Source organism: Gymnoscopelus microlampas, assembly GCF_963454915.1.
Source record: "Gymnoscopelus microlampas genome assembly, chromosome: 8".
Taxonomy (NCBI): Eukaryota; Metazoa; Chordata; class Actinopteri; order Myctophiformes; family Myctophidae; genus Gymnoscopelus; species Gymnoscopelus microlampas.
In genome coordinates this window covers 31262581-31274929 of record NC_139945.1, presented here as the reverse complement: position 1 = coordinate 31274929, position 12349 = coordinate 31262581, and the positions used below count along the sequence as shown (strand labels likewise).

Here is a 12349-nt window from a genome sequence, read left to right as displayed (position 1 = left end):
ATGGGGACCTGTTCCTGTTTCCATTCACTGTCAAGAGTCTGCCTGTTGACTTGCCACTGTTAACATGGAGGAAAATGCCCTTTTGTATTCAGCCCTACCCCCCCCCCCCCCCCCATTACAGTGTGATAACCTCTATTAATCATCTCCCAATAGAGTCCATGGCACTCCTTGGTTGGCACACTGCAGCTAATTCTTTCCCTGGGGCCTGCGGTGCCACTGTCACCTTGGCACACCATAGCACAAATACAGTCAAACACTGGACCTCATTCCTTAAGCCTCTACTTGTAAGAGAGGAGATTAAATGGGCCCTATAAAACATTGCTTGTGAGTCGTGACTGTTAATCCTCATTCGAGTTTTGAGTCTATGAATTGCACTGTGCTATGCTTTCAAAACGTAATGTGAAGTGCATGCATCATGAAACGTAATTTGAGTTGCAGTAAAAATCAAGGACATTTTACGTGGAATTACAATTAAATAAGACAGTTAAAATAATGTCATATAAGCCAGAGTCATGTCAGAGTGTCCCCCTGCGCGCGCGAAGCGCGCGCGAAATTTTGCGGATATTCGTCGGATTCGGGTACTTTTTTACCCGTTTTTTGTTACTTTATTTCGGTTTTAGGGTTAGGGGTAGGGTTAGGTTAGGGTTATAGATATATAATTTAAAAAAAAAAAAAACGTTTTTTAATAATGTTTTTTGGTGGCTTTGGATAAAACATTGGTGGCTATAGCCACCGAAGCCCCCGCCTAACGACGCCACTTATTCTTCTGTATAATGAGTACTTTTACTTAAGTAAAGAAATTGAGTACTTTTCCCACCACTGCTGCTGTGCTGACACAGAGAGAGAGAGGTAGAGAGAGATATATATGGGCTCCTGCTTGACAAGTAATTTCAAATGAACAGCTATACAGTATATATATATTTTTTGTCCATACATACCTAATCTGTCTAAAACAATTGGTCCGTGTTCTGCGTGCATTCACTGCGTTCAGTTGTGCACTCATTTAGGTTTCGATTGTGTATAATAGACTTCGTTTGCCGGGCGGTATCGCGCACCCAAAAAATAGCCGATCTACAAGCTCACAATGCCTGGCGTTGCGACGCGTTGTGAGCTTGTAAATCAACTATAATTCTGCGCGAGCACTGCATGGCACGGGGCTCAATTAAGTAAGCTTTACTGCAGGTGCGAGGCCAACGGGCGCAGGGGTTTCTACAGTTTACAGTCAGAGGAGACAAGGGCACTTTTTACCGACAGACAAAAGGGCAGGGGCTCAAGCCCCCTTTGATGTCTATGTGTGCACGTGCATGTAGGCCTCATTCATCTTTTTCTAGGTAGAACCTACAAACGGATACAAACCGAGCAGTCCAGTTCTGCACCTAACAACCTTAGTAATTTGTTTTATTCTTAGTTTGACACTATAGTGCTTACCAAAGGGGAGGGGGGGTCAACAAGTGTCATTTGGTAGCGCAGACATCTTGGTGGGGTATAAACAGGTTGACTTAACATTGACCCCCACCAGTTTGTCTGCAGCTACTATGCCACGCCCCCCCCCCCCCCCCCCCCCGTGGTGACGAGACGTTGGCAAGCACTATACTGGGTAGAGGAGATGAAATGGTTTCAAAGAGCTGCTCACGAATGACCACTTTAAGCAGAAACTGCTTTTCTTTGTTTTTTAATAGCCTGTCTTTAGATAATGTGGTCTTTGTTACCACAGTGTGGCCATCAATTCAATCCTAACATCCAAGTTCAAAAATACCATATGCTGGGATCTGCGAGTTCTACAGAAGGTGTTGCGTTCGTCTGAGCGTATCACAGAGAACTCCCTCCGGTCCCTGTTGGACATTTACGACAGTAAATGCTTGAGTAGAGCAAAAAGGATTATACTGTAAAAGACAGGCAACACAACAGAAACAGACTGTTTGTGACGATGAGGACTGACAAGTGCGTTGTGCTGTCTCAAAGCCTGGGGCTCAAGAAGAGTTTTTTTCCGGCAGCTGTCAGAACCTTGAACAAGGACATGGACATTGGAGAATAAATGGAATAGGGAAAAAGAGGAAAAACGAAATAAAACAATTGCATTTGAAGCTGTAATTAAATCTGTGTAGATAGATAGATAGATACCTTTATTGATCCCGCGGGGGGAAATCAGTCAGATTGCTCAAACCCATGCAAAATGTACAGTATGTACTGTAACTGTATTATACAGTACATGGTTATGCCTTATTGCCAATCCTATAAATACATCCGGACACTAAGCACCCCCTTGCAATTGCATTATATTATTTTATTTTATTTATTTTCTCTCACTTTGTTTTTCATATCATACAGTATATTGACTATTATTGTTGTTATTGTTGTGTTGCTGTTAGCACAGTATTGTGGACCTTGCCACAGCCACACTAGCATGTCGCTGCTTGTACCTTTTTTATGAGTAGTGACAAATAGACCTCTTGATATGCCGTCATGCTGATGCCAGTGGCCACAACACACACAGGTGGTCTCAACACACGACACAGGTTCTCGTCACACACAATAGAGCACAGGTGCTCTTTGTCAGGGCATCGGGCTGCCAGGTGCTCCTGTGAGTGCTTGAATTGGATGGCGTCCAGGCCTTTTATGACCACAATAACCAGGGAGATTTAAGGGGTGTCAACGAAAATGCAATTGCCCAGGGCGGCCATAAACTTCTTTTTCTTTTTTTCAGGAAGCCACTGAGTAGACTGACCGTGCCATGGTTTAATCACCACGATAGGGTCATACAGTACATGTCTGCCCCTTTGTCATGTCTCTGCATTCCCCTTTTAGTTGTTCAGTGCATACCAGTCATGCACTCATAATTAAAATCTTAAATCTTACGCAGAACAATGAGTCTGGGCCCTTCATTTGTCCCCTGGCTGTGTCTCATTTTTGACCTGTGGGTATATTTTGTTGATACATGCTGTTGTTTTTAGAAATTACGATTGTGCAAAAGAAATCATCTTTCTTTTGCACAAGGACAGCAAGGACCTTCGTTTTCCCTAAATTCGCACTATATTTAGATAGACAGAAAAGCAATGTCATGACTGGTCTATTTCCGTTAAAATCGAGAAAAAGTTGGGCAATGTGCAACTCCTTTTTCATTCTTTAGTAATACAAACAGTACAGACACACAGAGGGTTAGTTCATAGGTAGGGAAGGCACAGGAGAGAGGGCCCTGGCATGATTCTATCTGAGGCCAGATTGCAAGGAGGCCAAGAAAGCCATGGCTGCCGTTGCCCTCGGTTTGGCCTTATGACCTTCAAAACATTGCACACACACCGTTTTCTCCTTTGCTGCTTTTCTGTATTTTTGAGATTCAGAATTCTGAATGAATGAAAAGCTGTATTTATGTATTTATTTAGCTGACAGTTATACTATGTATTCATAAAATAATAGTTTTATTTGATGGCCTTGCTGCCCTGGCATTTGGCCTTTGTGCCCTCGATGCAATGTGATGCGAGAGTGCGGTCTAGCATCTGCGTATAGGTGGTGCGCTTCTTGCCTTTCCTGGCTTCGCCCTGGGTTGGCTCCCAAAGTGTCAGTTTGCTTGCCAGTAGTTCTGGGTGCCTCACGCAGTGCCCTGCCAGCCTCATCCATCTCTCTCTGACTTTGTCTGTGACCTGTGGTCCGTCCATGTGACACCTAGTGCCATTCGTAGCATTCTTATGTAGACTCTATACAGGGCCCTTAAAAAATGTACTACACCAAAGGCCTAGACGTACATGTTACTCATGTTTCTTTGTGATTGATATGTATCGGTTGTTCGATTGTAATTTTATTTGTATTTGTTTTATTGACTGTTTTATTGATATACTACTTTTATGTTTTTAAACCTGTGTAAAGTATTTTGTGACTGTCTTGTCTGTGAAAGGTGCTCTATAAATACAATGTACTAACTTACTCACTCCAGAAATAGTAAGGCCTTAACCCATTCAATCCGGGAACGCATCTGTGTCACGCTGGATTTCTTTGGCTATTAAAACATAGCAGATATACAAGCTCATAGCGCGGCACCGAGTGCCGTGCTATGAGCTTGTAGATCTGCTATTTTTGCAAATATTAGATTTTCTTTTTTAAGCGGACATTTGTGACTCAAATCTTTGCTTCTGAAGGTCCCTTGAACTAAATATTTTACAAATGTTCGCTTTAAAAAATACATATTCCAAGATTTGCAAAAATGTTCACGATTTTTCAAAAAAGGCCGCGCTATGAGCTTGTATATCTGCTGTTTTTTAATAGCCAAAGAAATCAATGTGTTCCCGGTCTCAATGGGTTAACACTATCTCTTGGATCGAAGTTCTTAATTTCCAGAATGACAGAGATGACCTTCAGTACAGTTGGCAAGCAATATGTCCTCTGTCTGTGTGTGTGTTTCTCTCTCTCTCCCTCTCTCCCCACTCACATTTCTGTCCCTCTCTCTTCCTTTCTCTGCAGGACCAATCAGCTCGTGAAAATCCTGTACTCCTTCGGAATCTTTGTCAGCTTTGCTATCCAGTTTTTCGTCCCAGCGGAGATCATCCTGCCGCCCATCAGGGCCCGACTCCGTGAGCACTGGAAGGGACCCTGTGAGTTGCTGCTCCGAGGCCTGCTGGTCTGCGTGACTTGTGAGTACTTCCTGGTTCGCCATATCAATGTGTGTCTATTAGAGCCCGACCAGTACTTCCTGGTCCTCCATCTCAATGTGTGTCTATTACACCCCAACCAATGCCACAATTTTTATCCTGATTCTGGTTCTAGACCACTGATTACCGATTTTAACCAATATTTTGTCAAAAAGTGCAAAATTTTCGAATCAATTTGACAAACTTATATTCAAAGTTTCTATTTGAGAACATTTAACCAGAATTCATTTTATTTAAACACCATTATTCAAAACAGCCAGACCGATACAACTGCCCGGGCTGTACTGTCTGTCTGGATTTCTCTCTGACTTTGTGTCTGTCTAATTATCCAAGTATTTTTTTGTCCGTCTCTCTCTCTCTCTCTCCCTCCCGCACTCTCATTCTTCATTCTCATGAAGAGGCAGTCAGCTGTCTATTTCATCAATCTTCCACTTTTAACAGTTTGTTCATGGGTCATTCAGATGTAGGGGTGGGCAGCACTCTAGAATGTAGAAAATGTTTTTGCGTCACTGCATCAATTACTCACTACTGTGAGTGAGAGTGATGACCATGATGAACCGTGATATCAAAGCCAATGAGGATTACACAGCTAGTCTGGCTGGTGAACAAGTTCATTGGCTGTGAGTTTCTGTTTTGCACCCAGCTATCTGTCCCTTCAGTCATGTGAAGTGAGTCGACAAATTCTCTGTGTACGTTTTTTGATGTAGACTCGGCGCTCGTTGCCTGAAGGAACAAACTGTGGAGTGGTGTCTGTCGCTGTTCCCTTAATCATCTCACTGTGTAAAACTCATATCTTTCAAAGGCACTTGGTGAGATGGAGTATTTTTTGTAAAGCACACCGCCAGACAGCACTTTAAAGCCTAGTCTTCATTCATCTGTAAACATGGACATCACTACCTTCTCTTCTTAGTGTTGGCTAATGGAAGAATCAGTTGATTGATCAGGGTGTTTGAAAGCAAGCCTACCATACAAATGTGTGCCAATACATGCAATGTCTACTATACATACCCATGTGCCTAATCTACAAAATATTTGCTAAGACACCAATGTTTTTTTAGTCTTCATTCGTCTGTAAACATGGACATCACTACCTCCTCTTTGCATATTCTTTCATTTGTTCTATCCCCCTCGTCATACTGCAGTGATGGAAATGTTTAATTGGATGAAGTTAGTGTTGGCTAATGGAAGGAGAGTTAATGTATAGCATGACTGCATACAAAGGGAAAAGCACATTAGAGCATTGCGGGGCTTTCTCTGGGCGCTGCAGTCGAGTGTGTTGAAGGAGCTCCTTAGGGGGGTATGTGGGAGAGCAGACGTCACAGAAAATGACCGGGCTAGCGGTAGGGCTGTCACAATGATGATTATAGCACCTGATCGCAATTATTTGGGGACCCAGCAAGAGCATTATGACCCCCCCCAACACCCAGCGTTAAGCTCCTTACACACTGGGGGCGATTTTTTTCATGCGAATAATGCGTTTTTTTTTTAAACCTTATAAAGTCAATGCAAGTTTCCGCGGAGTGAAAAAGCGAAAAAGCGAAGCGAAAAAGCATCTTTTAATTATTCGGAACAAGTCTGAATATTGCGTATATTCGCATAATCGCCGGTGTGTAATGACCTTTACGCCTCGTTTCCACATATCTCTGTGAACATATGCGAGTCGTACATCCATTAAATCTGCTGGCAACCTCCGTGATTTGCAAAATTCCTCGTACCATATTTTTATCCCCCCCCATACATAATTTGCAAACGTTTTTGAAGGAATTTGGAGAGAGCCCGTACACTGTGTGCCAGGAAACAGCAGAATGACAGCTTCAGGGAATAGCGAGGTGTGTGTTTTAGCCTTCCCAGTGTAATTCAGCAAACTCCTCTTCCTTTGGTGGAAAGTAACTAATTACATGTACTTTACTTAAGTGTATTGTTTTGTTATACTATACTTGAGTATTTCCATATTTACTTTAAAAAAGTACTTCTTCCACCCCTGTCCTCTTCGCTCGACTCAACTCTTTTGTCTTAACACCACCCACCTCACTCTGCTTTTAAAGACTCCTTGGGCTTTCATTTAAGCCTTTGTCTGACATTCTGAATGCAGGTTTTTGCAGTTGCTTTTCCACCGCAGTCCCAACATCTTTTTAAAGCAACTTTTAAAGCTAATCTGTTAAAACCTGTGCCACCACTACAAAATAATAACTTACCTTCTGAACATCCCTGTTGCTGGAGCTCAACATAATGCAGAATCAACTGCGAATGTAACCACATAAGCTTGCATTTAACCCATTAAGACCTGAGGCCGATCCTACAAATGCTTTCTAAATCAGTAGTTCTCAAACTTTTTTTGTGCCAAGAATACGTATTTATGTATATACGTATTTGGCCGCAGACCCCCCCATCTCAAAAGGTTTTGTGCCAGGGACCCCACCCCCCCAGAAGATTTGTGTTCAAATAAACTAAATTATTCTATTTTTTCAAACACTTTCAAGATCTTTCAAAAATGTAAAAAAAAAACACTGTTCTAATTGTTTTTGAAAAACATATATTGCTATATATATAATATAGGTACTGAAACGTCATGTCAATTTGAATACAACTGATGCTGCTGAGCAAGAGCATAGTGCAGGATCTTTGTTCATGAATGTTTGTTCATGATTGCTTCATATGTACATCAATATATAGCTAAAATCTAAAATGACACAGATGCTCTCCCGGTTTTGAATGGGTTAAGATGTAGGAAAGAATGCATGGCTTAGAGAGGTGATGGATAGATTTGTGTTGACAAATGCTTGTAGAAAAGCAGGGTCTTGTGTGATTACTTTTTTTTTTTGGTCTGTTTAAATTCCAATCTTTTGGATAAATTGAATCAGTCACTGAACCATGGAGCCACCCAGAAACTGATATATATGAAAATAAATATTAGTTTACCCGTGTTGCTCATGTGCATCGTTATTTATGAGATTCATGGAGGTGGGCGTGATGACTGAGCACTCTACATCTAGTCATTGCGCTGCTCAACTGCCTGTCCATTTATTTATGTATCTTCCCATCAATCCTTCTGCCATTCTGCCTATCAGATCTTCGGTAAGGAGTAGAAATATTCTGCGTGGTGGCATAGCAAATCTGTCTGCTATGAGCCAAATTGCATTGCAAAATGACTCTTAAGGTTGCGATAAAAAAAAAATCCTTAGTTTCCCATAATGGAATTTGTGCCGGTGAATGTATTTCTCAGATCTTTCGATGGTGATTCCAACACTGAATCCTCATGCTCCATCCAAAGCTGTGTAATAGCTTTGCCAGAAATATGTCTCTGCTTTTAGATTTAAGTTTAACTGTCTCTGCTATTATCAGCTACTGCTACTGTATGTATGATGTTCACTCTAAGATATGTTGCTTACTGCTCATTTTGCAAGTACTATGGTGTCGTCCTCAGTTAATACATGCAATGTCTACTATACCTGTGTGCCTAATCTACAAAATATTTGCTGAGACACTAATGTATTTTTTCCATTAGAAGACGTTGATCTTCTGAGGTGGAGGGATCCAGGGTTAGTCTGTTTATGCTTTTTACCTGAATAATATTTAACGGGAGGCAGTGGTTCGGAAGGTAGAGTACAAAGAGAAGGTTGTGTGCACATCCCACGCCTGTATTTAGGCCAGGTGCTGGACATCAAGAAAGAATCAAGAAAAAGAAGAAGGAAGTCCGCACACTGTTCTCAAGCTCTAAGAAACTCACTTTTTATTTTTGCAACGTTTCGACCTTCTAGGTCTTCATCAGGCAAATATTGCCCAATATTATATTTGCCTGATGAAGACCTAGAAGGTCGAAACGTTGCAAAAATAAAAAGTGAGTTTCTTGGAGCTTGAGAACAGTGTGCGGACTTCCTTCTTCTTTTTCAGAAGGTGGAGTAGCCACTTGGGTTATGGAAAGAAATGGAGCGCCTCTTTTACAGTATTTGCATTCCTTGCACACTGAAAATATCTGATCTGCAAGCACCGAAAATATCTGATCTACAAGTTCACAGCGTGTCGTGCTCGATGCGCTGTGAGCTTGTAGATCACATCGTAGTAGCGTGCAACCACGTGTTAGCCACGGACCCCCATCTCAAACTATTTTGTTCCAGGGACCCCCAGAAGAGTGTGTGTGTGTGTGTGTGTGTGTGTGTGTGTGTGTGTGTGTCTGTCTGTCTGTCTGTCTGTCTGTCTGTCTGTCTGTCTGTCTGTGTGTGTGTGTGTGTGTGTGTGTGTGTGTGTGTGTGTGTGTGTGTGTGTGTGTGTGTGTGTGTGTGTGTGTGTGTGTGTGTGTGTGTGTGTGTGTGTGTGTGTGTGTGTGTGTGTGTGTGTGTGTGTGTGTCTGTCTGTGTGTGTGTGTGTATATAAATATATATATATTTTTTTTCAAAGATTTGCACACATTTTCCACAATTGTTTTCCTCAAAAATAGTAGATCTACAAGCTCATAGCGCGGCACTCGGTGCCGTGCTATGAGCTTGTATATCTGCTATTTTTGAATAGCCAAATAAATCTAAAATGCGTTCCCAGATTGATGCTGCTTAAGCTCATGTGTTTTCACTTGGTTTCGTCGTTACTGTAGAAAAGCATTCTCTCCGCCACTTAGGACTGCGCCTCATGCAGGGCAACACCTAGTTCTTAAAGGTGATGGCACTCGACAGTCGACACTCTGATTGGTTTTATTTATGTAACGCCCAGAACCATGAATAATTCAGTGCCCGTAGCACCGAGCGCAACGGATAGAGCCCAGTGCTACAGGCATTTTAGCATCCTGTAGATGGGACCATAGCGCTGGACACACCCCCACGGCACAAGTTAGTAAGGCCATGCGCCATGGCGCAAGTGACGCCCGTCAAAATAGGGCCCAGTATGGGCCTTAACTTGTCTTTATCAGATTAGCCTGTATATGGGGAATGTTCACCAAACATTGAGATAACATTTGATAAGGTGCAAGGTGTACAGTATCAGAATTTTGTTCTCATGACTAATGAACTAATTTTCAATATTCAGAAAGAAAAGAAAAAAATAGCTAAATATATGAAAAAAGGTAGCACATCTCAACCCTCAAGTCAAAGAGGACAAGCAATCCTAAATCAAAACTGACTGAGGGCCAGCCTGATGAATCAAGTCTCTCCACTTGCTTCTACCATAATGTATCACTACTTCTGCACACACACACACACACACACACACACACACACACACACACACACACACACACACACACACACACACACACACACACACACACACACACACACACACACACACACACACACACACACACACACAGACATACATGTGCAGACACGTGCACACTCACACACACCCACCACATTCAACTGCACTCAAGGTACTTGTTGTTTGTTGTGTCTTATGTTTGATTACTATGTTTACTACTTGTTTATTATTTTAGGTGAGAACCTTGTATAAGCCCTACAGTACAGTATATGGGTTTCCTTTCTCACATGCACTTATTTCTGCGTTGTTTTAATAATGTTACCTTTGTACAGTAAAAAGCATTTCACGCTCTAGGAAACATTGGGTCCATTAGGTGTCATAGTATTGAGTGTGTATATCCTATCATAATACATTTATATCTGGGCATCATGATGGAAGGCAGGGTGAACTTTAAAAGTTTGTTTCATGAGGTCAGAAAAATAGCCAAAGTTAAGTTTCACATTAAATGTAACACCATGACCCCATGTCGAAGCATGGATATTTCAGTTGGAATATTGCCCATTTTTCATTACTGTTGTTTGTTGTAAACATAATCCAAATTCAAGGTTTTAACCCTATGAATTATGCTCTTGGCAAAATAAAGTCAAGTGCCTATTTACAACTGCCATCAATGACAGTGAGCATTCCACATGCATTTCAATATGTCTTATCTTGCCAAAATATCATTACATTATTTGACCATGTTCAAAAACAGTTTGAGGGCAGCAAGGTACTTCTTTCGGTTTACCATCTCATAGGCATACTATTGATCTATTTAGATTTATCGGACACCCCATCAAATGTGATTTTTAAAGGGTTATCTAAGCCTGCAAGAGCAGCAATATTATGCTGAACCCTTTTTTTTGGCATGTATTTGTAAATCTACTGCCTGCAATATTTTATGTAGTATCTTTACAGTATATTATAGACGGTTAGACACCCTTTATACAACACAGTCTCACATTGGTGGGGCTTGTACCACACATGATGTTAAAGTACCAATATGTTGATTTTGTCACAGATTCCAGCTAAAATAGTTTGTTTTAGGATTTCACTGTATGTACAGTATACTATTATGTGAAACTGTCTTTTGATTGATTGATTGATTACTGTATTAACATTTTGCAAAAAAAGCACAGAATGTACAGTTCTAATGCTAAAAGAATGAAACCCAAGAAAGCACTATGGCTTGTTTCCATTGGGGTCCTGTGTATTCAGTGTTGTCAGTGTTGATGCATCCATTTAATTTGTAACTCAGGGATTGTACAAATGTGTACCACACCAACAACACCCAGAGGTTACTCCCAGTCAAGGAGCCATAAATGAGACATGAGACGTGAGACTCATAAAACATGCTGTGGAGAAGGGCTTTAAGTTAGCTCTTATTACTCTGTAGGGGTGTGTCTCTATGTCACTGAGACTTGTTAGTGCATCTATGTATGGTGATCTACACCTGTCTGTGCCTGCATGTCTTTATTCACTCAGACCTTCAGTGCACATTGTAGGGTTCCTCGCCATCTCACACACGCTGTATGTATTAGTAATGTATGCTAATTAGTTGGGCTGGGCCGAGCCATAGGGTTCCATGAAAAAAAAGTATATATATACTGTATATATATCCTACATATCCTTTTAGGAATGTCATTCAGTCAGCAGTCAGTCTTGCTTGGTTCTCTTCAGTGGCTTAAGGAATTGCCCTGTACTTGCACATGGCCATTGATCATTAGCATATGCACACCGTGAGGGAGCCCCTTTTTCTCTTCGCCAGAATTTAACGTGTTTATTTGCGTTTTGCTGTAAACAACGGACATTCTGAGTTTGGCGATGGGACTGTCGTCATGGTTACAGCCCCTAACCTATGGGATGAATGAATGTTTACAGGGTTGCCAGGTTTCGGGAGAGAAACAAGCAACCAGATCTATGAAAACAAGCCCAAACTAAGAGAGCCCAAGTCGCTTATAATAAGTGGACATGGCAACACGACAATCATCTGCAGACGTGTGTGTGTCTGTCTGTTCGCTCGGGTCCGCGGCCGTATATGCGCGGCCAGGGACCCTTTTAACATGCAAGACTGCAACAAACTTGGTCTCCCAAGTTTTTTTTGGGGGGCTTTTATTTTATGACTTTATTTGACAGGACAGTAGGCTGACAGGAAACGGGTAGAGAGATGGGGGGTGACACACAGCAAAGGTGTGGAGTCGAACCCGCGACGCGCTGTAAAGCTGGATCACCAGCGTATGTGGTATGCGCCTGACCGCTAGGCCAGCGGGCGCCCCAAGTCTGCAAATGCGTGACTGCACACATCACCGGGTATGGACTAGTATATTTATATTTTTTAAATTCTGTTTTTTCAGGTTTTTGGGCCTAACATTATGGTTATTGTTTGGGCCGGGCCTTGTTCAGGCCGGCCCAGTTAGGGCCGGGCCTTAATTTTCAGGCCCGTTGAGAACTCTAACGCTCACTCAATCTACGGCTGTAATCGCATT

General features: G+C 41.9%; 1 protein-coding gene across 5 annotated transcripts in view; it reads left to right on the top strand.

Moving 5' to 3' along the window:
- slc36a4 (solute carrier family 36 member 4) overlaps positions 1-12349 on the top strand; it is a 183443-nt gene that overhangs the window by 57354 nt on the left and 113740 nt on the right. For all 5 annotated transcript variants that reach the window (XM_084064902.1, XM_084064899.1, XM_084064898.1 and 2 more), the window contains one exon: positions 4453-4622. In XM_084064902.1, the coding sequence (XP_083921028.1) occupies positions 4453-4622 (170 nt within the window). The remainder of the gene's footprint in view (positions 1-4452; positions 4623-12349) is intronic.